This window comes from Elgaria multicarinata, chromosome 7 (genome assembly GCF_023053635.1).
Source record: "Elgaria multicarinata webbii isolate HBS135686 ecotype San Diego chromosome 7, rElgMul1.1.pri, whole genome shotgun sequence".
NCBI lineage: Eukaryota > Metazoa > Chordata > Lepidosauria > Squamata > Anguidae > Elgaria > Elgaria multicarinata.
In genome coordinates, this window is record NC_086177.1 from 69,968,558 (window position 1) to 69,995,577 (window position 27,020).

Here is a 27,020-nt window from a genome sequence, read left to right on the forward strand (position 1 = left end):
TATCTGACCTGTAGTCTTTCTTACAGTAAATGTCTGACTATGTTAATATAACAATAATAATGCTTTAGGAATAACAATATTTTATTTATTTAAAGGAAATTAGATAAACCAGTCACAAGAACGAAATGTTGATTGGGAATCTGGATTGATGCCCACTTTCCATATATTGAATTTATTTATTCATCCATTCATCCATTCATTTATTTTAGTATATTTGCATCCCATTTTTCCACCTGAAAATGTATTCTATTATTTTATAAACAATTATATTTGTTTTATGATTTCCCAGGCACTATACTTTTTATGTGTTTTGCTAGACTTAATGTGGATTCATTAAGGTATCAAAATCAAATTTCTTCTTCTTCTTCTTCATGATCATCATGATGTTATGTGGAAATCATGGTACTTATGCCCAGATTTTGCCCTGGATTTTTTTTTGGGGGGGGGGGGGCGGAATTGAAAACCAGTGCCTCTGAACATGTACAGAGTATCACTTTAAGAATACCTGTTGGACTGAGCTTTCAAAATATTCTCTCTTTGCAGGCCAAGATACTTATGAGATTCATTTGTGTAGTCAGTGCTTTTCCATTGTTTCCTGTTCAGCCTTAACTTGCATTTGTATCAACGGAGGTTAGTCCTTACTGATCTTCTGCCTTTACACACCATGTGCTTGGCACAAGATTAGCTGAAAAGCAAGGCTCCTTCTTTAATATACCACAATAAAATGAAGTCACTGACATCATCATCATCATCATCATCATCATCATCATCTGAAAAAAGATTTTAAACTACACAATTGCTAGAAATTTATATTTATATTTTCACATAGGCATATGTTTACATTTTTAAAAACAGGAAAGAAAGAAGAATGACTTATGGAACCTCATTCCAGCTATTGAGTTAACATATCAAAAATGATCAGAATTCTAAAGTGCTAAGAGGTTTTCCCCTCCAGGCAACTCCTTAGTGTGGTCCAGAAATCCACAAAGGCTTCCAGTAATCAGGCCAGAATAAATACATATTGACTAGAAATATCAAGGACTATTTTAAAAAATGCCAAGCCTGCAGAAATCAACCTCTTTAATGCAATCTTATTTCATGGGCATATATTGTAAGGCATTATTTATCAAAGCAGAGAAATTGTTGAAAGACACTACAAAATGTGTAATATAGAAAAAGAATCTTATCTTTACCAGTATCAAACAGGCTTTGCTATGCACTTTTCAACCCCTATTTTAAAGAGGACACGGGGACTGTATGCGTGTTACATATAAACACAGTGCACGCACAAAGAAGAGAGTGGGATTCTGGTGCCTTTGGTGGGCATTCAGCATAACTTGTGCAGGAGCCAATGCACGATGTAATGGCACCGACTGTAGCCTGCACCACAGAATGGTGAGGAAGTGTGCAAACCCAGCCCTTTCGTTTTGGTCCCTTCAGCTGTCACCAGGTGGTTATATTTATTCCCTGGCTGCCTCAACTAAACAGCTCTTTAATCTCTGGAGATTAAATACTGGCCCAGCCTACTCACTATACTGGTTAGTGCAGTATGGAATGTAGACATGGGGGAAATAACAAGGCCTCAGACAAAGTTTTTCCCCAAACAAATGTCATTTCTACATACAGATTTAGTAAGGAAACAAATTCAAACAGCCATTCAGAAGGAGGTGGTTTTTTAATGACAATGTCTAGTTTTCGAACTAATTTTCTATCCCCCAAATCAAACACAAGAACAACTGAAAGTTTCTTTCCTTTACATATGTACAAACTCTTCATGTGTGCATTCTCTTCCACAAGTTATGCCAAATGAACATAGGCGAAAGGGCAGGGCCAGTAGGTACAATCCTAGAACATAAGACGTGGCATCCAAGATCAGACCAAGGGTCCATCTAGTCCAGCACTCTGTTCACACAGTGGCCAACCAACCCACAAGCAGGACACAAGTGCAACAGCACCCTCCTGCCCATGTTTGCCAGCAAATGGTGTACCTAGGCTTACTGCCTCTGACACTAGTCCTGCAGCATCCTTTATATGTGTTCATGTAACGTTTATTTAGTTTTATTATTTATGTGCCCAGTCCTCACAGTATCAGAAAGATATTGGGGTGAGGGTGTGTGCATAAGTACTTTTAAAAGAAGGCTCTCTGGTTTTATGTCCCTTGGAACAAACCCCTCCACCTTTGCCATGATAATGACAGATCTACTCACCAGAAAAATAAATGCTAATTAAGTGGTATTCTTTGTTCTTTCCCAAAAAAAGTTTAGCTGGGGTCTCTGTGATTGAAAAAAACTTATCTATCTCTATTGGAGTGCACAACCTATGATTTTGGAGCGCATGCCCCCCAAAGCCTTACTGCAGCCCAAGAGTGCTCTGACCCCACCAGCACCACCGCCTGTACTCTCCACTCCCTCCTCCAGAGATATACGACACTCTTGCCAGTCCTGGTAGCAGCAAGGAGCCATCTATAGTGGGATTACTGGGGATTACACCCTTCTCCAGCCATCCTCATACTGATCACTGTTTCCCGGTTGCTGTTCACAGTGAAGAAAGTGATGTGTATCAGAATCACAGACACACGCTGCATACCCTTGTGTATTTGTGTATACCCATTTGGGTGTATGTGGCCCCAGGCCAGCCTCCCATGTGGGCCTTCGATCCAAAAATGTTGCGCACCCCTGACTAACCTCCTGAAAACTGGTGAGCCATTCTGAAAGAGCATATATTTCAAGCGATGCTGTACTGTTGCCTTCCACTGTGCATTTTAAGCCACTTCTAGCAATTGAGGAGCCATGAGTATGTAAACGTTATCTACTGAGTTTGAATTGTGAAACATGTACTAGTCATGATGGCTATATATTGCTTTCAGTATCAGAGGCAGCATGCCTCTCAATATCAGTTGCTGGGGAACATGCGCGGGTGGGAGGGTGCTATGCACTCATGTCTTACTTGTGAGCTTCTCCATAGGTAGCACATTAACCATCGTGTGAACAGAATGCTGGGCTAGATAGGCCTTTGATCTGATCCAGCTTGGCTCCTCGTATGTGCTTATGTTTGACTCATTTGCTCTGTTGTTCTAAAAGTGAGCACTAGGTCTTTTTGCAGAGCCAACTGGACTCAGAGGACCTTGCCCCCCTACCATAATGCCTTGGTGGGTTATTTTAGGCTGCTCACCCACCCCCCTTTCTAAATACACCCTTAGGCTCATTTTCAATGGTCCAATGTGCACTTTATTTCTTTAAATCACAGATTCCTCATCGTAAGTTTCATTGACCATTGTTTTTAGAGGCTATAATGCATTATGTATGTCATTGCATCTGCCTTATGCTTTTTAACAATTGTACCTTCCAGTATAAAACCACAGTATTTGTGGCCACTGCTTCTGCTCCCACCACTTGCTAGCCTTCTTTTCATTCCAGTGATCCTGATACAGATCGCTCTTTAGTCACTGGTACCAACAGCAAGGACAGCGTCATCTGGATCAGGTGCACTGGGGCTCTCCACTCCCTTCTCCAACAATCCTCATACAGACTGTGATCTATATTTATTTATTTATTTATTTATTTATTTATTTATTTATTTATTACATTTAAATACCACCCCATAGCCAATCAGGATCACATGGGGGGTAAATGTATGTGCTGTGCCCCCCAACCACCGAACCAGCATCACATGGGACCCCTTGAGGCCCAACACATTGTGCACGCTATATTGAAGGGATTGAGCACACCTTGTTTTATCTTTTATTGGGGGGAGAAGAGCAATTAAGTTTTAAAACACTGTATAAGTGCTCTAGGGAGCAGAGATTCAACAAGGCAGCAATCAATCATGATAGCGCCGATTAGCACTGTAAACTACAGAACTGATTCCCCCAAACCGTCAGCCCTGGGGAGGGTTTGTTGTATGACAAAAATACGACGACTGCACTTCCAGAGTGCAGTGAGTGATCTCCTTCTGTCTATCTGTATGCAACAAAAATCACCCTCATTTCTGTCCCTCCATTATTTTCTTGCAGAAGTAGAAAATGCAAGGCTGAGAACAGGAATGAGCTCACATTTGAAAAGGTTCCAATACCTTTCCTTTCCTTTCTGGGAAGCCCTCCAAATCCCAAGAAACATTTTCATTTCAGCTCTCTTACAAGCAAAATTAATTTGCACACATAATGTAATCAACCAGTCAGAGGCTGTCCTGTTCCCTGTGGGCTTGGCCATGGATGATTGAACCAGGGTAGTGGTGGTGGTGGTGGTGGTGGCCAGCAGTGGCTGGAAAATTGTACCTAGCAGCGAGTCCTCTGAACTGAGCTAGTAGTGTAGAAAGTAGTGTACCAAAGTTAGACATGGACTCTGCAGAACCTAGGACGACTCCACAGGTAACATACACAGGTTGCTCCGATAAAGCTCCAAATTCATCTGAGTCTCTTATATCCTAGTGTGATTTCGTCTATGTTCTACCTTTTAGCTGAAGTTGAAAGGAATTGAAAGGAACAGTGTTCCAGATTGTATCCTTACATTGTGACACTGACGAATGGCCGCATGTCGCTCCTTCAGTCATCTCTACTGGGGCCTACAGGAAACAAGTAGTATTAGGAAAGTCAGTGTGTGGATTCAGAAAAGAATTCAGATTCCCTGCTAGATATGATTAACTGTTCTTGGAAATAGAGTCCCACAACTCCTCTTCAGAGAGCTTTGGGGTGCCCACACCAATCTGTTTTAGGCAGATGTGGAGCTACAGGGGCAGGATCTACACTACTGCTTTCTAATGGTATTGAAGTACGCTGGCAACTGTTGGGGCCCATGACACATTCCATATACCATTATCTCGAGGGCAAGATCCTCTGACTTATGGTCATTATTGAAAAGATCTGAGAGGTGGGCCGTAACACAGAGTGCATAGCTAGGGCACAATCCTATCAGGATGGCCATAAGCCTCTGAACTTGGAGGCATAAGGCCAACTGATGCAGAGCATGAGGAACTGCAGAGGCAATCTTTGCCTCTGTGCTCCTGCTCTGGATATTGGCTAGACAGGCTTTTTCACCTGTCTACCTGGGGCTCTGCAGAGCTGGAGAGAAGGAGGCTGGGGAGGCCCAAGATACATCACAGGTCAGCCTCCCCAGTCTGCTCCCCTCACTGCCCGCTGGCACAACCCCTTTCCCTTCTCTCCATACCCATGCTAGCTGTTCTTTTTGAGACCAAAAATCTTGCTGACCAAGAGGTACTCAGTTTCAAGCATGTTCTAATAACCACTAGTTTCTGTGTGTTTATAAACATTTCCTTTCAGTCTTCACATTGAACATTTCTCGCTGAGATCACTTAAGAAAGGTTCACCACTAAAGTTTTCCTAATTCGATTTTCATGTTCCCATCACCTGACTCTGACAGTAGTCACCTCTTTGTCCTAGAAACAGCCCAGGTGGATGTCTATTGCTTGTAATGTGGTCGTCTCTTCTCATCCATCTTTCTAGCTCATCCTACGGTGTTTGTGATGTAATTAAACCTCATCTTCCATGTTACTATTCAGTACTGAATGCTACTGAACTGCAGACAGCCCATTTGCAACTATTTGCGAAAGGGTTTTTTTGCCTTTCAAATCAACCTACAGTTAAATGGGAAGTGGTAGAAACCTAGGGGCTGTTCACACAAAAAAGCCTGACGCATTCCGTGAATGTGTGAAGAGCATGCCTGCAAGTCTGGCCCGCTATGCTGGTGCACCACTGGAATGAGCCTCTGGCAGCCCTGTGCACAGTGCTGTTCTGAAAGGCCTGCTATCTGAGCATGGCCAGCAGGTGGATCAGCATCACAGAGAGACAAGCAGGTGTGGTCTTGGCCCCCCGTCATGTCTTCACTTCCATTTACATGGATATTGCCTTTACAGATTATCTGTTTTATGTTTTTACTGGTTTTAAATTTTGAATATCTGTTTTCTTAAATTTCAATGTTTTTGTAAACCGCCCAGAGAGCTTCGTCTGTGGGGTGGTATATAAATGTAATGGGAAATTGTATCACTGAAGGGTGGACCTGACAGCAGTTAACTTTTCCTGTTGGCTTCACCTTCCACTGACTGGGGGGGGGGGGGCACGGGACAGTTGTTTGTTTGTTTGTTTATGCATACCTACACATCTTTGCAGCTTCAAATTCATTTAATGAATAAGAGACTTTCTCTCCTTTGCCCTTTTTGTTTCCTTGCCTCAAGGAACAGCAACCTGGCATAGATAACCATATCTGCCCAGAAGTAAATCACATTTTCTTCAATGAGACTTACTTCTGAGAAAGTTAGCACATTGCTTTTGGGTTCCTTTTTTTAAGAAAACCACCACACATCATCACACCTGAGAGTGCAAAGGGTTAATGAAAGGAAGGAAGGAAACTTGTTGGTGTTGTGTCAGTGAGTTGTGGGACTCTACTCACATATGGATGAAAAAATGGGGTTTCTCCTGCTGACCTTTGCCCGGCAACAGTGGGATTTTGCCCAGGAATACACCACAGAAGGAGCAAATCCAAAAATGATGAAAATACAGTTTTAAACTGAATCATCTTAGAAAGTGTCTCTGTGTAGATTGGGCCCAGTAGTTGGTTTTGTTGCCTTTCTTGTCCTTCAGCATACTAATTTTAACTTCAATGGCTTATTTGTATTATAAATATTCAGGAAATATGGATCTACCCCCTCTTTTACTGTTTTCAAAAGGTGACTTAGGAGCTGCCATTCTGCTTTTATAATGAATGGGCTGTAACTCAATTGACATTAGAGCTACATAGGTAAGGAACTGGATCTAGAAAAATAATTTGGAGCCATTCTAAATTTTAAGTGCAAAAGTCAAACCCGTAGAGGCATGTCTCCCCACCTCCAATATAATCCTGAGCTGCTTTTGTGTGATATGCATCCAAAACAGAAAAGGATGCAAAATGAGAAATTAGCAAAATGAATTCTAGATGATAAATGCAATCCTATACACTTCATATAGGAGAAAATAATGTGAGGGGAAACACATCATTTGCATTTTTGTGAACTGCCCAGAGAGCTCCGGCTATTGGGTGGTATAGAAATGTAATTAATAAAAAATAAAAAAAATTCTATAGCACTAAATTAGCACAGCCTTCCAGTGAATAACAGCATATTCCATGTTCAATTTTATTATCTGGAATCTAAAACTGCATGTTATTTTATAAACTATGGCCAAGGTAACTAAATTGTTCCAAGGAATTGTTTTTTATTTGTTGTCAAGTGTATTGAAATAGTTTTGCCATTTCAGATCAATATATTGTTAGAGGAAACTTTTGCATGCTTTAAAATTCAAAGTCATCTTGTCAAATACCTCCAGTGTTGCTGAAATTACTGGCAATGGCCCTAGGACATTATTCACTCTCAGACAAATAAAATTTATATGAAGACGTCTGTGACTGCCCCCTCAAGTAACATCTATGCAGGAATCTGGACGCATTTGAAATAGCCCATTTCAAGAATAAAGTAATTATATTTCGTGACTGCTGAAGAGTATATATAATTGAAATTCCAGTATGGTGAAGGGCATGTCTACAATGGGAAAGCAAGCAAGGTAACACACATGCAGTAAGGAGAGGGCAGTGCTTCGTTGTTCTGCATCATGCTATCATCTGCAACATTTTCAGACCTGGGACCCAGTTTGCAACACAGGATGCACTAATCCTCTTTTACCATACATTCTCTCTTTCTCCTGTCTGGTCCAAGATTATTAAATGCTAAGGTGCGCTTAGGCTTTTAACTGTTGTGTGGAAGACAGAATTTGGGGAGGTGAAGCTTGTCATGAAGAGGTAAGAAAACAACACCTGACCTAAATCCAACTTCTTTACAACTGTTAAAGCTACAGATGACTATCATCCTTTGCACTGGTCTCCCACCCACCCACCCTGCTGCCTTTCTTGTTCTGCTAAAAAGAGGGGGGGAACATGCAGAGCTGCTTTAGATGCATGTGGGGGGGAGGACTGTGTTTCCTTACCATGGCTCTGCTTCCTGCTTCTCTTCCGTATTTGCAACTAATTGAAATTACATGAGGAAGAGAGCAGTGACCACATGGCTTGTACTGTTCAATGCAGTTCCATGGGACAGCGCCCTCTAGTGTGCATTTTATAATGCAATTTCACTTGCACATGGCAGGAAATCCCTACAAATACCTATATATCTCAGAAGAGTTGGACTTTCAGAGGTTTATTTTTTATCGCTAAAACTGGGAAATGGAGCGGGAGGCTGATGGTGAAAATGACCCATGAACATCCATGAGTGGCCAATCATGAATGTGCTATAAAATGCTCATTTAAAAGAGCTCTTGGGTGCCCCTGGTGCACTTTAAGGCACCGCTAGCAGTGACCAGTTTGGTAGGCAAAAGCACTGACTGCCATTGTGTGACAATAGAGGGGGGAAGGGAATTCCCACCCTTACCTTTAGGTGCCAGAAGGCTACAGGAGAGGAGGGGGTGCCACAGACCGCATCATACATGTTTCCACAATGCAGAAGAGAGGTTTATTCCAAGACCGGAGCAAACTAGACGAGAACTTGGAGGTCAACAATCAGCTCTAATCAGCTGCTGGGCACTGTGTATTGGATTGGGTCCTCAGTGCTAGAGGGGGAAGGCTTTCAGCCTTTCCTCACACTATATCCCCCATGCCAATTTTCCTCCATTTCCAGTACTATTTGCCCGGTTAGCAAAAACATAGGAAACACTGTATAATAGAGCAAATAGCAACCGCAGGCAGGACATATATAATAAAAATGGTGCCGTGGGAAACAGTCTAACAAACATGTCCTTCCCCAGCACTGTGCTCCCAATGCAATCCAGGGACCCCCGCAAATGTCTTTAAAAGGCATTAAACGACACAAGTGATCCAATCATGGATCTCCAAATCTCATCTAGTTTGACCCAGAGTTTCCGAAAGCACAGGCTTAAAGAAAGCGGTCCTTTGAAGTCAAATCTCTTAACACCTGCATTAATTAATACCATTTAAGCATTTGTAGGGCTTGCACTTCGTGGACGGATTACTGGTCATGAGGCCCAACTCTCTGGCTCATCAGTACCATCAATCCAGAATGTGGGTGATAGCCCCACATGTGTGGAATTCCCTTCCCCAAGAACTCAATTTAGCCTCTCCCCCATCTCTTGCAGACTTTTTAGTCTGGGGCAGAACCTGTGGCCCTCCAGATGTTGTTGGACCCCAACTCAGTCCCAACCAGCCTGGCTAATGGAAATTGTAGTCCAAGGCCTTTACTAGACCTACCGGATATCCCAGGATGGAGGAGGGGTGATCTCGTGTTGTCAATAACATGAGATCCTGCCCTCGTCTACACGTAATGTGAGGCAACTCAAGTAGAGAGCCGTCTCGTCCGCCATTTATTTATTTTTAAAGGAACAAAGCACACAAATGCTTGTGCACCAAGGTAAGATTTTTTTAAAAAAATGGGTTTCCCCACTCCCCCCACCCTGCCCCCGATGGGCGCAGCGCTCCTGGGGAGCGCTGCACCCCGTGCGTGGCTCCCAGCTCCTCGCGAGTAATTGCGCGGAGCTGGGAAAAGCCACGAAAACGGGCCACACGCTCATGGTCTCAGGCTCAGCCCGAGACTGCGAGAAAATGCGGGCCCAAAGGGGTAGGCTTTATCCCGGGGCCAGGGAGGGTTGATCCCTGCCTGAGCCTGGGATCCCCTGTGCTAACCCCTGGTCTAGCAAAGGCCCAAATCATCTAGAGGACAACAAGTAGGGGAAGGCAGCTATAGACTCATATTAAACTAAAATGTTTATTGGTTTTATTGCTGGCCCCCAATATGTATACTTTTATTTGATGCTATTTTATTATATCTTATTTAATAAAATAACATGTAATAAAAACAGTGTTATGGCTGTTATCATTTTTTTGTGAGGGCTTGCCCTAAAAGGTGAAGTGGAAATGTTGAAAACTAGAAATCTGCAAATAATGGAGATCTTTACTAAAATACTATAAATTTCCATTGTGTTTCCTTCCAAAAGTAACAACTCCATCTATATATGAATTATACCAACTTTACACTATTTGCCATATTGTTTCTTTTTCTTTTACTTACCTACATTATGAGTGTTTTCACTATTTGTCTCAGTTACTGGAAGGCAGCCCTTATGACTCTGTCGGTAAGTGGCTGTGTTGGTCTAAAGTTATCTCCTAATATTCCATCACAGCCTTCTAGGAGTTCTGCTCCTTTAACATGTGTCCTCAGTCTTCGAAACTCTTCTATCTAACAAAACAAGGAAATTATCATTTGTATAGATCAGTCATTGGTCGCCTTGTAAGGAAAAGGTTTCTTTTAAATAGTGTTTCTTTTTGTATCTATTTGTTTAGTCTATATATCCCACCATTCCTCTGCTGATGGTATACAAAGCTGTACAAAAAAACCTTATAAGATCAAGGACTTCACCACACCAGGCTTTTTATCCCGCAATTTACCAGGACTTCTACTTCTGGATTCTTTATGGGACAGATTGCCTCCCTTACATGGGCGGACATGTGCTTTGATTCAAAGACTTCAGGCCTTGCTAGACCTGCCGGGATAAGCCAGCAGGGAGGCGAGGCGACGGCGCGCTAACATTAGCACACGCTGCCCCGCCTCCTAGAGGGCCGACGCGTAGGGACTATGGAAGCCCTGCTGTGTCGGACATTTTTTAGGGGGTTGTTAAAGGGGCCACCCCTTCCTCCCTCTCCCTCCGTGTGTCCCGTGTCGCCCGTTCTCCCTCTCCCTCCGTGTGTCCTGTGTCGCCTGTCCTCCCTCTCCCCCCCCGGCATCCCCCCAGCCCGATGGGCACAGCGCTGAGCGTGGCTTTTTGCGGCTACTCGCGAGTAAGCAAGTAGCCGCAAAAAGCCACAGCCCTTGCTAGACGTTCTGCAGCCCCGGCCTCGGCCGGGGCTGCAGAAAAGGCACGGCATAAGCGACTTCGCTTATGGCGCATTAGAGGATGCTTCAGTGCGGCCTGGGCCCAGATTCCCCTGTGCGTCATCTGGACACACAGCAGGGAAACTGGGTCTCAAAGCGTGCTAAGGCCTCGTCTAGCAAGGCCCTTACTCTCTTGGTAAATTCTATATGTTTCATTATACTGCCACTAGATGGTGCTGCTGATATATTGCATTAACATCCCGTATCGATATATCACTGATCTTTTCAAAACAGGGATAATGGGGGGGGGGGGGAGTGCGGGAGACATCTTAGAAGTTGACAACGTTGTGTAAAGGACCCACAAATGTTTGTGAGTGGCCACTGGTGTAGAAATGCTCCAAGAATATAACAAGTTAAATACAAAATGTGCTACACATAACAAATCTAGACTCACGATGATGAGAGCAAAAAGAATGATTGAACCATGTCCAATGTTGCGTGAGCAGCATTCTGATTACACCACAGACCATTCCCATCCTCTTCTTCCTCCTACATCTCACCAGGCAATACCAGACCTTCTCCAGTCTGTCCCCAACCCCTCTAGAGCAGATTTGAGGGGGTACTAGGGGGCTGCATTGGGGAAGAGGGATTTCTCTGCTGGTGGATGTTGGCCTGTCAGTGGACTGAGGTAATTGGACTTTATCCATTATCTCCATCAGTTCCAGCAGAGAGAGATAAGCATCAGAAACTTCCTTATACTGAGATTAGGCTTTTAACTTTACCGTGGTTTCTTCTCCTAGATTCTTTGTGGGATTAATATTGGATCTCCTACACACATTTTTTTCCCCTGGGGGGGGCATCTTCACTGCCTTTTTATATGTTCTGCTATACAATCTTTAGGTGGCGCTGTGTTATAGTGGAATTGCACAACTACTACATTTTGTACCAGTATCCCCCAAAATGCCAGATTTTCCCCAATCAAAAAGAAAACACGGGAAAGCATAGCAGAAGGATGGTGACGACTTCTAAAGCAGCTGCAAACTACCATGGCTGAGGAGTCACATGTGCACAATAAATGCTTCATGTAGAAAAGCTCTGAGTTAGACCACTAGTCCATCTAGTTCACTGACCAGCAGCAGCTCTCCAGGGTTTCAGACAAGGGTTTGCATCTTTCTAAACCCTAAGCAAGAAAAAGAAAGGGTTGAACCAGGGTCCTTCTGAATGCAAAGCATACACTCTAACCAACATCCTTCTCCAAGCCTCTTCCCGGACCCACAAAGCTGCTTCAGAATTGAACCATTTTCCTTGGGATTCACACAATAGCTGCGACATTCAAGAAATACACACACACACATTTCCATGAGGTATATATTCTACCTTCTACTCCAGACATTTTTACGGCCTCTCACCCAATTGTAAATTTAATTCCATATAGAAAAGATAGCCAACTTTAAACCATGGAGATATGAGGCTTGTCTACATACGACTCGCTGTAGGATCACATTCAACTCAAGATTATTTTTCAGATTGGTACAGCTAATGGACTGTGATGTTATTGTTGCCTTAACAGCAACTTGTGAGGTCTTATTTCTCAATGACATTTTAGATTCTTTTTTTTAAAAAAAATATGTTTTTGTGGATGGCATGCCATATTCTTTGAAGCAGTCATAACAGACATTTTTAGTATGTTTGTTTATTTGATGGACTGCTAGAAATCTGTTACTAAAGGGTCTTTTTGTTCCTCGGAGTGGTGCTTTTGAAATCCACATTGCTTCTTTTCAGCTTTGAAAGGAAGAAGGAAGCAGCTTGCATTGAAAAGATGAAAGGAAGAAAAGGTGTGGGACTGGAAAGTTGCTCCTTTTAAAAGGAAGGCTTCAGATTGTGAAGATGCTCATTGGTTTTATATCTACTTAACTGGAATTCAAAAATAAAGACAATAGAAGCTGAAGGATCCCTGAGAAGGTAAGCACAGATAGAAGCTGGCGTATGGTATAGAAAGGGGACACCCTTCAAAGGAACTGAAACTGCACGAGATAGTTTGATGTCATTGCAGTTTAGGCAGAAGCATTTCTCCAACACACTTGAAAGCTTTCCATTTTTGGAGTACTGGGGAGTTAGAGCAAAAAGAAATGAAGTGAGAGAAAATGGTTCCCTCACGGTTCCAGTATGTTTGAGTAGTGCTGGAAAGAAAGAAGTAGCCAGCAGGACAAATAGCCATCCTCACCTTTCTCTACCTGCTCCTGCTTTACCAAGCAAGTGTTAGATGTAATCTACATGGAGTGTGCAAGAAACTCAGCCTGTCACAAGGGAGGAGGGCAGCAGAGAATCAGACCATTAATCAGTTAGAGACATGTTTGTATTATGTTGTTTATTGATTGACTGTTTAGTATCTCATTAACTGAAGATTCTATGTGGGTCCCATAATGCACTTCTCAGGCTCGCTTCCTGGTTCTAACTGCTCTCTCTGTGACAGTTCTGCTTTCTGATGACAGTTAGTAAGAAGTCTCCAAGAAGCATTGATAATCTTAGTTTATCTCTCCACTCCTAGTCTATCTATTAATGTTTCATTTTTTGTTCAAAGGATAAACAAATTCATTTTTGGTTCTCTACTATTAAAGAATTGTCTCTAGCATTGTTCTTTAAGAACACGCAAATTAAGATTTCTGCCAATAGCAGGGGCCTGGTGTCCCTCCCCTCCCCTCCCCAAGTGCCCAAGTCCCCTGTGAGCAGGAGGGAAAGGAGAGGCGCAACGTCATCATTACCAGCCTACTCTTTTAATGACATGATATCGATCACATATCGCGTTATTGATCACATATCACGTTATTAATCACATATCAGCTAGGGAACATGGCTGACATACACATTGGGTCTAGAGGACAAGATTATCCGGTGCATTTTTTAAAGCCCGTTTCACACATTTGGGCACCAAATGTATGAATGGGGGCATGGGGTATATCTGTTTTTCCTCCAGGGATTACAGTATTTGAAGTAAAATAATGGCAAAAGAGCAAAGGACTTGTTTTTTGCCCGGTGGTTTGTTTGTTTGGTTTTCTTTCCTTTATTTCTTTCCAGCAATAATTTTTTTTTAATACATGGGATAAATGGTAGCAATAGTTTTTCATTTCTGACCTTTCCATTGCTTTCAGTGACACAAAAGATTTAACCTTTATTTTAAAAGCCATGTACCAACAGATCTAATGAGATCTTCAAGATAAAGCAAGTATAATGCCCTGTGATATATATTTGCATGCTGTAACCTTTCACAGAGAATTGCATTGTAAGGTCATTATAAGCACAGCCATTACCTGAAGTTGGGATACAGTTAAAGGGTATCTAAATAAGATCCACGTCACACCTTCACTGCAGGGTGGAACCGTGAGGGAGCCTTCGTACACCCAATAATCTCGTAACAGTGGGTCTGAAATGAAACAGACAGCTTGGTTTGTAAGCATTCATCAAGGCATCTTTATTTATGGTCTATTTGTATTCTTAGAATTAAGGATATGATCCAGCACCTCTGATCTACAGTCTAGAGCTGTGTCAGGTAGTGCCCATTGGGAGAAATCCATGCTGGGGACATCACAGCCGACATGAACCTATCCGTACACTGCGCTCAACATCTAAGGTCCTCCTCCGAGTGCCTACTCCAAGGGAAGCTTGGAGGATGGCAACAAGGGAGAGGGCCTTTTCGGTGGTGGCCCCCTGACTCTGGAATGATCTCCCTGATGAGGCTCGCCTGGCGCCAACACTGTTAACTTTCAGGCGCCAGGTTAAGACTTTTCTCTTCTCCCAGGCATTTAACAGCATTTAACAACGCTAAGTTTGTTTTCTAACGGACCCCAGAACTGTTGTTTCTAAATAGATACTGTTGTTTTTATATTGTTGTTTTTATGTTTCTGATGATTGTTAAATTTTGTATACTTTTTAAATGTTTACCATTTTAACTTTTGTAAATCACCCAGAGAGCTTCGGCTATGGGGCGGTATATAAAAGTAATAAAATAAATAAATAAATAAATAAATTCTTGCAGTCCTTCACCTCCAAACAACATCCCAGCAAAAAGAGGGTTAGGGTAAACTGGTGCATTGATTACCAGATTGCTGTATCTGAATGTTGTTGTCAATAAGGGCTCCAATCCCCTTTCCTCCAGATAAGGGCTACCAGCAGTGTCTCCCCCCAGTCTCCCCATGAAACCCCAAAAGAAGGGCTCCCCCTCACTCCAGGCAGTCTGAGCATGACAAATGAGCATGAGGGCCAGTCTGTGACAACCACTTAGTGGCGGCACTGTGCAAGGAGCATTTTGCTGCTGTGGTAAGGCCTTCTGCACAAGAGGAATGACTGGATGGGATTTTTGTGAACCGCCCAGACAGATTCAGCTATTGGGTGGTATAAAAATGTAATAAATAAATAAATGTACCCTTCACATTAAAAGAGAGGGGAGGAGAGCAATCCAGCTCACCCAGACCTCTTTTTTGGTCCCCTCCACCGCCACAAAGTGGATATCTTTATTCCCTGGCTTACTCTTTCGGCACAATCATAAACATGTTTATTCAGAAGTTTATTCAGTCATTACTCCCTAAGGCTGCAATCCTATACCCACTTACCTGCAATTAAGTACTATTGAACGTAATGGGACTTACTTCTGAATAGACATGTATAAGATTGCACTGTAAGTGTGTTTAGGATTGCAGAGTATTGGAAAGTTGCAAAGTATTGCTTCAATATTTTGTTAAAAGTGAGTTCTGTGAGAAAGTTTGAGCTGTTCAAGGTCATGCAATTAGTAATTTAGAGAATGGCATTTATATTCTGGGATGTGCTACATTCATTAGTACTTGGGGTACTTCACATGAGCAAAATGAGGCTTGTGACTGGCCATTCATGGAAGCTTATTGGTTCTTTTGATGACAACATCAATCTCCTGCATATCTCCTGTGCCTTCCCCCAAAAATCCCTTTCTAAAAAAAACCCCCTGGATATCCTGATCCTTCTGAAATATTGCAGGATTTCCTACTGTGTGTAGCCAGAGTTATGCTACAAAGCACTCAATGGAGGGTGCTATTTCATTTAAGGCTATGAGGTGGGGAAGTTCACCTCTCTTCTCTCATGAAATGCAGCCCATTACAATTGTGCAAGAGAAGCAGGAAGCACAGCCCTGGTAAAGCAACACAATTTCCCCTTAGTCTCAAGAAGCCCCAAGTCATGTACTGGCATGACCTACTCAGAAATATTCCTATGCATCTTCTATTGAAATGAATAGGAGCTGCCATACAAGCAAATACAGATCACATTCATTGTCTAGTGCTTTACTATTAGATGCAAAAGTCCATGTCACATCTTACTTCAATGCCACATGCAAGCTAAATGCAATCTATGAGCATGAGTTCATTGTCACTTTTTCCTGTGTCACTTTGGACTTGCATCCTCTGTGTTTCAGACAGATTTGTATACAAGAGTGCAGGGAGGGACACAAAGGGCACAAGCTGCACTGGGGGCCCACAAGGCTGAGAATCCCCAGTGTATTGGCCCATACTACCAAAGAAGATTGCGCCACTCAGACCTTTGACCTTCAGGACAGCGGCTTTCAGAATCAAATCCCAGAATTCCTTGCAGTTGAGCTGGAGGCCTTGAGTGCTGCAGTGCTTCTTTGGCTGAGGACTGTACACTGGGAGAGGCAATGCCCTTAGTGGGCAAGAGGAGGACTAAGCCCCAACACCCACTGCAAGCTCCACCATTCTGCAGCCTATTTCATGCTGGTGACCTGGAGTGGTTCCTTAGCAAAGAGGCAACAATGAGGAGGGACCATAGGAAATATTCCTGCCTGAAACCCTGGGGAGCCACTGCCAGTCAGTGTTGACAGTACTGGGCTAGATGGACCAATGGTCTGACTCAGTACAAGGCAGCTTCCTATGTTCCTAAGGCCAAGGAAACCTCAGATGTCCATCCATCTGTAACATGGGAAGAATAGCAACTTAACTTTGACCTAGACAACAAAATAAACATCCTAAACAGTGCACCATAAAAATGCTATATAAATGATCTGTACCAAGCTGTAATTGCTGGTAGATTTGCCAGCTGTCTAAATTCTGTTGGAATTACACTTTGACGCAATGCAGAGACAGGTATTTTGAGAACTATGACTCATCACTTTGAAAAATACAAATGTTGCCCGGTGGGTACTCAATACGTACTGTGCCGACAGACACCATTCATCATCTCTGCTGCTTAAATGGGATACACTGTATTCAGAGCTATCTTTGCTGGTAATCTGATTAAGTTAAAAGGGTTGTTCAGGCTGCCAAAGGATTTATAGAGAAGCAAAAGGCGCAAGAGTGGTTTAAGACTGCATTTAAAGTTAACTATACATATACATTTTCCAGTAAAGTTTTTGTGGCATAGAAATGGAACACATACCTGGTAATAGTGTGTTGGGATTAAAACAAGGTATTGTCTTGGACTTGCCCTGAAAATTTAACAAAAATCAGTCTTGCCTCTAGCTCTTAAGAGAAAACAAAATTACTTTGATGGTTTCATGGTTCATAATGTGCCACACTTTAAATGAAAAGCATGTAGTGGGAAACAAGCTCTTAACACTGAAAGCCATCAAAACATTGACATTTGTTATCATATTATAATAATCTCCCCCCAAAAATCCTTAGACCTGCCTGGGCAACTGAAAATATATGTCTGCTCAGAAGTAAATCTCACTGATACAGTGAGGCTTGCTTTCCAGTAACTGGATGTAAGTTTGCAGCCTAAAAAACACTAGAACTTATTTTTAAGATCCCCCCCCCCCCAGTTTTGCAACACAACACACACCCAAAAAACCTCTCTAATACCTTTTGGCTGATGTTCAGATGCTTAAGTTACACTGGCATCAGCAATGATCCCCCACTACCAACACTAACAAGTCTCAAGAGAAAATGGGAAATTTAATAAAGAGCTTCATCACACCAGCGTTATACTGTGCAATCACTGCGAATTGCATGCAAAGGACTGCAAAGTTTTCCAGTTTATAATCTGTTTTTACTGTGAAGTATTCCAATGCATCCTGCTTTAATTGGGCTTCTTAGCCAAAAGAAGTGAAATATTTTGGTGCGGGGAAAGTCTGGTTTTTCCAGGCATGCAAAAACACATCGCTCAAATTTCAACATGTGTTTTCATCCATCATTTTCAATGCACTGTACTGTGGGTGTGTTTTCAAGGGGCGGTATTGCTGACTGAGAGGGGTGTGCAAATTCAAATCCTTTCCTCCCCCTGCTTCTGAACTCCCCCGCTCCCTCCTGGCAGGAAAACAGGAGTGGCTAAACCCCCATTTGAACAAGCAAAAAGCAGCAGCAGCAACCCTCAGCCACATATATACAAATCAAGCAGTCAGGACAGTGAGGGAGGAAAGGAAGTTGAGGGGGAGACTCTTTAGATCTCTGTGTGTTTTTAACCATTTTCCACTGCAAAGGAACAGGTTGTTCCTCAGTAGGTCCAGAAGAGCACTCTTCAAAGGCTGGTCAGTTTCACCCAAATGTCTTGTCAGTTTCAAGCGAAGTCCTTTCTGAATCAGTCTCTCTGTGTGTGTCCTTTTCCATCCTACTTTGTCCCCTTCCCCTACCCCTCCTTGCTCCCCATGGGGGTGGGGCTCCTCCCAACAGCACAGACACAGGCTCTGTGTCTCTCCCCTTATTGATTTGTCTCCCTAAAAACATGTGTTGCTCTTGTTCTTATTTGAAGTAGAGTTCGTGGGGGAAGGACACAGATCATACTTCCATTCCTTTGAGCATGTGAAGCTGAGTGGCGGATGGCAGGAGACACAAACAGGGGGAAGCAGAGTTGGAAACATTATCCATGGGGGGATCCTGCATCCCCCACCTTTTTCTTTTCTTTTTTTAACAATGGGGGGTCCAGTTTTTGTTGGGAGCCCCCACATGGGAAAGGATGGCTTAATCCTCTCACTAACTGTGATTTCCCTTTCATTTTCTCTGTCTCTGGAGGTCCTGGCGCTGCATTTGAAGTCTCCTCCTCCGTACACTGGGAGTTGAGATGGCCACTTCCACCTCGCTTGGCCCCCCACCCCAGCCCCCCAGCCCGTTTTTTCCCCCTTTTTAAAGTTGCAAAAATTAAGACTGCAATTCGAGGGGCTCTAATTTGGAAATGCATTCCATTGAAATCGATGGGATTTATTTACTGAGTAAGCATGCAAAAGACTTGATTGCAGTCTTACGTAATGTTCTACTTTGGTGTTCAGTAACAAGAGAAGCAAATCCCAATCCCTGTTGTCCAAGGGGGAGTTGTCCCCACTTCAAACAACCAATAAATGGTAGGAGGAGGTACAAAGAAGATCTGGGGGGTGGGGATAACAACATGTGTGAGTGAACCTCAACGGATCTCCACAACGCACTACAGCAGAGGTGTAAGTTTACAAGTTTTCATATGCTACATAAGCACTATATAACCGAAATGGGATAATTCAAGGGTAAACCAGAACAAAAGTGTGCATGGGGTGAACCTCAAAGAAAGATTGTGGCTTCTTTTCAAAGAAATTACAAATTTCTTTTGTTTGATCTATGAATTATAATGCTACTTTCTTACAACACAATCTCTTTCATGTCTACTCCGAAGTACATTCCACTAAATTTCCATGGCTTGCAACCAAGTAAATGTGTTTAAGATTGCAGGAACCTATCTCTCCCCCGTGAATGGTGTGTGAGTGTGTGTGAACTTATGTTCTATGACTGCCTGAAGTCCCTCTAACGTAAATGAGGAGTGGACACTGAAATTTGGAAGGTGTTTCTGATTTAACTTCTCGCATCCTACCATTCCTGGCCAAGGGTGCCAGGTTGGCTCCCTCTGTGTTGTCTGTCTTGATTTCCATTGTGCTTTTAATTTATTTGTTTTAATTAAGATTTTGTTTAATCTTGGTTTTATTATTTTAGCCGCCTCAGGCATCACTTTTAGTGGAAAGGTAGGATATTTTTTAGAATTATGATAATAATAAGTAAATAATCCTGTCACTTTAATACAAAATGTTCTTAAACAAAGGAGAATGATTTTCTATGCTACTGTGTTTGATACTAGGGATGTGCTCCGCTCCGATTAGGAGCGTAGAAGCAGTAGCGGATTGGCCTGCTCCGCCTTACCCAGAGGCGGAGTAGGAGCGGACCGCGGACCCCCTAGAAGCAAGGCGAAGAGAAGCGACCATTTTTCGGAGCTCCGAGTTCAGTCGGAGCGCTCCGGTCGCCATCTTGAAAACATTTCGCCATAGGATTGCATTGCGGCAAATAATCGCGCATAACTACATTGTTTTTGAAGCTATCGTTCTGGAAATTCTTGTGCACAGAGAGTCGTGGATGGGGGTCATTTTGAGACCACTCTCACCTCTCTGCGTGCTGTGGTTCACGTGCAATAATTTTTTAAAAATCGGGTCAACCGCGGGGCTCAAACGGCGTTTCGGCTTTTCGCCCATAGGATTGCATTGAGGGAAAGAATCGGGGATAACTGGGGGGGGGGTTAAGCTATCGTTCTGAAAATTCTTGTGCACAGAGAGTCGTGGATGGGGGTCATTTTGAGACCACTCTCAACTTTCTGCGTGCTGTGGTTCACGTGCAATATTTTTTTAAAAATCGGGTCAACCGCGGGGCTCAAACGGCGTTTCGGCTTTTCGCCCATAGGATTGCATTGAGGGAAAGAATCGGGGATAACTGGGGGGGGGTTTAAGCTATCGTTCTGAAAATTCTTGTGCACAGAGAGTCGTGGATGGGGGTCATTTTGAGACCACTCTCAACTTTCTGCATCGTACGGGTCGCGGGCTAGAAGTTTTTTAAAAATCGGCGGGAAAAATACCTTTTTCAAAGGGCTGAGGGGCAGAGTCAGCTCCCGGTCATGATGATCCCAAAGTTGGAGGAGGGCATAGGCAAAACAGGTAACTTGGGATTCTGGGAAACTTCTCTTTCTTCATCTGAACGGGCTTTTCCCCGTGTTTTTTAACACAGTAGCCCCACCAAATGCACAAACACAACCTGAAATCATATACTAAGCCAAGAATAAGAGATAGAAAACACAGCACTGCTCCCCACCCTAACCTTGGTGAACAACTGAATCGATGTGGTGCAAGGGGATGAGCTCCCCTAGGGCATCTCATCGTGGACGTGCCCCCACTCTCTCCTGCACTGGAAGGCCATAGAGCCTTCCAAAGAGAGTAAAACGGTGGAGCAATGCCTATCATGAGTTGAAGTGAATGGTCACTTTTCAGTGGTGGAGCAATGCCTGTTATGAGTTGAAGTGAGCGTTTTACTTCTTCTCAGAGCTGTTGGTGGCTGTCTTGAACTGGCAGCTACTTCCCCCTCCCCCGGGCACGTCCCCCTATTGCTGGTAAAAGACAGATATAGCCTTTTTTTTTTAATTCTTCTTGCTGTTTATTGAGCAACACTGCTGCTTTTAATTCCACCCCTCCTTTGTTTATTGATTGATTTATTCCATTTTATATGCATTACTGGCTTATCCTTGGCTCCCTTCCTTATGCCCCCAGAAATGCCAGCTGCATGCCTGCCTGCCTTCCCTCCCTCCTCCCCTGCCCACCTCGCAGGGATGTTGTGTGTGGGGTGCCCGATTTTCAAAAATTCGCCAAAAATCAGGGGATGATGGGATTGCCTTGAAACTTGGCGTGTGTGTGTATACGCCCATGAGGTGTCATGGTGCCAAACGTGAGGTTTCTAACTTCAACGGAAAAAAAGTTGTTTACTTTTTTAGCTTTCAATGCAACCCTATGGGGGGGCAAAAACGGAGCTCCGGATCCGGATCCGGAGCTCCGAGCGGAGCGGAGCGGAAGTGGGCGGAGCGGGGGCGGGGCGGAGCGACCCGCTCCGAAAAATGGCGGATCTGCAAGTGAAGCGGAGCGGGGGGTCCGTGCACACCCCTATTTGATACGTTATCATTCATGAGAGTGCTTCTGTGAACTCCAACCCTAACAATGGAAGCAACCCTCATATATATTGTAGGATAAGGACAGTGGGCTTTTGAGCAATGGTATATATAAATCCTCTTTCCTTTTAGAGGAATATGGTTTGAAATTCACTTTTTTGTCAACTGAATTATTGCTATAGTGAGAGCAATAAGATCCAATTCCTGTTGCATGATACTAATCTGCTCTCTTTTTAAATACTCTCGTGTTATGGCCTCTATATACATTTTACATCACCCCAGATTCAGGTCACTATAAGTACCCCACCCCAAATTAGCCAGGGAAATAAGTATTTCTTCTTCTCTTGAACAATGCTTTACCTTGTACTGGATGTCTTGCAGAATTTCAGTCACAGCCTTTAGGCCTGAATGTTCCTTTCCTATCTGAAATATAATGCACAATAAATAAAGATTGACATGTAATGCTGTGATGGACATTCCCTCCCCTGAAACCTGTGTACTGACAAGGTCATCAAGAAATGAAGCCCGTTCTGTGCTCATTTCTCCCAAATTGGATGACCTTATTATGCATAAAGTTCAAGCAGTGATGCCCAAGAAAACAGCTGGCAGAAAGGCAACTAGACTAGTCAAGATTAAAGCGGATTGAAGTGGAGTACCAAGTTATCAAACTTCAGAATAACTCAACTCAACTCTTTTTGCCTTAATGTTTCAGTAATTACTGTATGTCATGTCATAATCAGGCATCACTGTGTGTGATAAATAAAGAGGCCAAGGTTACCATTTGCTCAGCTCTGAAAAGTGCAAGGAAATTTGCATCTTCTTGTGCTGAGTGGTTTTCTGCATTAAGCTGAGAGTAAATAATGTTATTCGTTTCATTGTACGCTATCCTTCCTCCAAGCAGTTCAAGGTGGCATATATATTTCCCAACTCTCCATTTTATCTTCACAACAACCTTGGGTATATTAGATTAGGAGAGACTGACTGGCCCAAGATCACCTAGTGCACATCATCATCACTGAGTGGGGATAGGATCCCCAGTCTAAGGGATTCATCAAATGAGCGTTTATTGCATGCGTGCTACTGCCTACTCATGGTTTTTCACATGTCCTTTAGACGATGACATCTGCCTCTCACACACCTCCCGCTCCTTCTTGATTTTTTTTCATCACAAAATGGATCCCTTTTAATCTGACTTTTTTAAAAAACAAAACAAACACGGAATGTGCTGCCACTCCCTGCAGGAAAAGTGGTGCGATAAAAACAGTCCCTGAATGGGCCACATGGTCTTTGTTTACTTCTTCTTTCTTCTCTGGGAAGAAAGAAGAAGTAATGTGGGACAGGAGCAGGGGCAGAGCAGTGACAGTACAAAACCACGATTTCCCTCGTCTGATGACGCTTTAAGCCTGATACTATTCACTACACAACACAGGACATAAAATGACTATATATCACTATCGACACTGACTGCCCGAGGTTGTTCAGGGTTTCAGGCAGGGTTTTTCCCCAGTCCTACCCGGAATTGAACCTGAGACTTTCTGAATACAATTTAGGTGCTCTATCACTGAGCATGTGCATGCCAACACCATATGCCTAATTCAGTTTAAGAACTGGCAATATATACAAAAAGCGGGTCTATACTAAGTTCTGTACATTGCAGGTCTTGTCATTCCCTGTATCCATTCTCATACCCATGAGGACAAAGGGTGAGGACATAGCTTCCCACCCTACTAAAGTGAGCGGGGGAGCACTTAACACATCCATCCAGACTTTGCACACACATTAGGCTCTTTTCAGGCCCAGAGAAGCTTTGTGATTTTAGATTTAAAAAAAAATCAGATGCAAAATGCAAATGGAAGTATTTTTAAAGTATCCCAACATTTGCCCCAATCCGGCGAGAGTGGTTCGCATGATTAAGCAGCCTTCTGCATGTGTTGCCAATGCAGATGTACATCTGTTCTGTTCAGTTAGATTTTATTTGTTCTAGCCATGAGCTATAACAAGAAAATGTCAGAGCAAACTAACCACTTAAACAATAAATAAATCCAACCGATCATGGAACAGAAGCATAAACAGCACACAGTGATTCACTCATAAAGAAGAAATTTCTTTTAAGAGCTCGCAGGTTGGATCCAATCGAATATGTGGAAATCATAATAGGTTTCCCATTGTTTTGCAGCTGCTAAGGCAACGGTAGTCACAGTTCAAGTAACATCTTTGTTTTCAGAAGAAATTCTAATTTGTGCTGGGTTGACCAATGTTTATGATCTTTCAACAGCTTGTCTATTCCTTAAATATTTCACAATAGCATCGGTGTGTTGATGGGTGCATGCTCCCATCCACCATGTGATGCTCTTCTGAGTCCTACTGATCTGGCTAGATATATGGGTTGGCATCCACATCCTGGGCTGGTGGTTGTTATGTACACCTGGGTGCCCACAACGAAAGCTGGATCAAATCCACTGATAGATGTTGGCTTTCTTCCAGAAGACCGTTAATCAAAGAGCACAACAAATTAAAGGATGCTGTGAACAGGCATTTTCAATTAAAATAAAAATAACTAGCAACACATACCCCCCCCCAAAAAACGCTACCCAACACATTGATTAAATTGAATTGAGAAGTGGAGACAGGTATTAAGCGAAAGAGATTTACTTCACAATTTTATACAACTTTTTGAGTAACTCCAAGGTTAGCTTTGCTGAAATTGGAGGGCAGCTTTCAAAGCAATTACAGAACAGTCCTCTAGGATATAGAACCGAAAGAACTGAGAGCTACTTTCATTATTTTTAACAGTCCTATCTCTGTTTCAGAACCATAATCAATATACTTTTACATTCAAACACAGGAGTCTTGGAGGCATTCATAACACAATTATAATGCTTGACAAATTAACAGAAGCCAAAAAATAAAATCAGTTTCAAATACAAATGACAACTTCTTTTTTTTCAAGGGGACAATTTTCCATTGGTTGTGATAAAGCTTCTGAAGCACCACCACTGACATTCACAGTATTTCCACAGTGCTCCAACTCTATTAGCTACGGGGACTTCTCAACAGGGTGACCAGATGCCTCTTGTACCTTTAACGGTTGTGTGAAAGAGGGAAATTTGGTGAGCATGGCTTTAAACGGCCCAACACAGCATGCTGTACCTGCTGAAATTCCTTCTCCATTATAACTATTAAAAGTACTCAAGCCCTGAGCTGCTTTCCTTCTGGTCACCCTGAGGCAGAGTTCTCCCAACCTGATGTCCTCAAATTGTTTTGGTCTATAATGCCCAGCATTCCCAGCCATTGACCATACTGGCTGGAGTTGATGGAAGATGAAGTCCAAAACATCTGGAAGGTACCTGGTTGGATAAGGCTGCCCTAGTGTACCTGGAATAAGGTCTACTACAAAGGACGCAGAGGAGCAGTCCTTAGTGATAGAACATACAGTTACAGATTCAGTGCCTTTAAAAGAATCCCATGGAGCAGGTACGGAGGCAAAACACTCTCTTCCTGAGGCCTCGGAGAGTCACAACAAGTCAGAGTAAGCAGCATTGGACTAAATCGGGTGGTTGAACCTCTTACAGCCCAAGGGCCAAATTTAAGTTTGGAAAAGCTCTTGGGGGCTGCAATCCAGTCATGGGCAGGGCCACAGGCGAAATGGGGCAAGGCAAAATACTAAAAAAAAAACCCAGCATATTTTAGCTTAAAGATCTTTACTGCCAGAAATGAATGCATAGAAGAGGCACTTTGAGAATGTGTGGAAGGGAATGCACAAAAGCTGGAAAACATCAAAACCATCTGCAATTGGGGGGGGAAGGGTGGGCAGGAATAGGAGGTATGGTCATTTAGGAACCCTGGAGGGCCAGATTGGGACTCCAGGTGGGCCATATTTGTCCCATGGGCCTGAGGTCCTACACTCCTAGTCTACATGAACCAATGGTCTAATTCCGACTCAGAAGCTGGTAGAGAAAGCAAAAGTGTCTAATTCAGGAGTTGGTAAGGTGTGGAAGACTGAGCCATCTCCTGACTTCTTGTGCCAAGAGACTCTCTCTGGCACAGTCAAGCAAGAAGGCGAAAGAGTTCTATTTGTAGACCTTTCCAGTGCAAGTTTTGAACAGGTCGGGTGAAGAATCCTCTTCTCCCTCCCACTGAAACGATTTTCCCTTATTGCCTTTGGAGGAGTTGGAAGGCAGGAGAGGGCTCCAGATTGTAATTTAATTTAAGCAAATCTTCAGAAAGCAAGACAGAATGGGAGATGGGGAGGTGACCTTGAACATTTCCTGGAATTAGTCAGTTACCTGCACAAATAAGGCGATAATGGCTATGCCATTCTTCTTCCCCAAGGCCTCATCAATACTGTGGTACATTGTGGAGTTCCAGTGGATTAGATGGAGCTAGAGAGAGAGAAAGAGAGAGAAAGAGAGAGAGAGAGAGAATTACTCATAGGACAAATATGCTCTTCAGCTAATAATCTCTCCTGTATTGGGTATTTGCAAACACTACCTAATAGTTACTCACTTTTTTAAAAAGATTTTTTTATATATATTGGCTTTCCACAGAATTCTTCAAGATGATTCATGTTTTTTAAAACAGTTAGGCAACAACAATAATAAAACATCACATACTAAAAACAAGCAAACAACAATAAAAGAGCCACAGCATTGACATTTAATCAATCAATGAATCCCCAGGAGAATAAGATTGTCTTCACCTGGCACTAAAAGAAAGCAGTACGGACCTCAGGTGGACCATCTTGGACACAGGGTTCCAAAGATGGGGTGCCACAACAGACAAGGCCCCCTCTAGTAGCCATCCACCTAAAGCTCTGATGGATGGGACGTTCTGAGCAGAATTTCTAATGATTTCAGTAAATAGGCAGGTTCATACAGGAGAATGTCATCATTCTGATAACCTAGTTCCAGACCATTTAAGGCTTTGTAGATCAAAATCAGTACTTAACATTGAGCCCTGAAGCATACAGGAAGCCAGAGTAGATACTTTCAAGACTGGAGAGATAACTATGCTAATGGTGAGCTGCCATTAACAATCTTGCTCTGCTGCATTCTGGAACAGCTGCAGTTTATTTATTTATTTATTTAAAACATTTATATCCCACCCTATATCAATAAGATCTCAGGGCGGCGTACAGATAAAGCCTGTTTATAAATCCTGTTAAAGGGTATCCCCATGTATAACGCACTGCAGTAATCCAATCTGGCTGTTATCGAAGCATGGGTAATTGTGGTGAGGTTATGTAGTAGCCA

The 27,020-nt window shown here is 42.9% G+C and overlaps 1 protein-coding gene across 1 annotated transcript in view; it reads right to left on the reverse strand.

Annotated features, from left to right (window-relative positions):
* Positions 1 to 3,580: 3,580 nt before the first annotated feature.
* Positions 3,581 to 27,020, reverse strand: part of CA8 (carbonic anhydrase 8) — a 51,599-nt gene continuing 28,159 nt past the window's right edge. Inside the window, exons 4-9 of the mRNA XM_063130765.1 lie at positions 26,055 to 26,150; positions 22,129 to 22,191; positions 17,272 to 17,320; positions 14,166 to 14,278; positions 10,057 to 10,224; positions 3,581 to 4,560 (exon numbers count right to left, since the gene is read on the reverse strand). Coding sequence (XP_062986835.1) covers positions 10,090 to 10,224; positions 14,166 to 14,278; positions 17,272 to 17,320; positions 22,129 to 22,191; positions 26,055 to 26,150 — 456 coding nt within the window. The 3' untranslated portion in view covers positions 3,581 to 4,560; positions 10,057 to 10,089. The remainder of the gene's footprint in view (positions 4,561 to 10,056; positions 10,225 to 14,165; positions 14,279 to 17,271; positions 17,321 to 22,128; positions 22,192 to 26,054; positions 26,151 to 27,020) is intronic.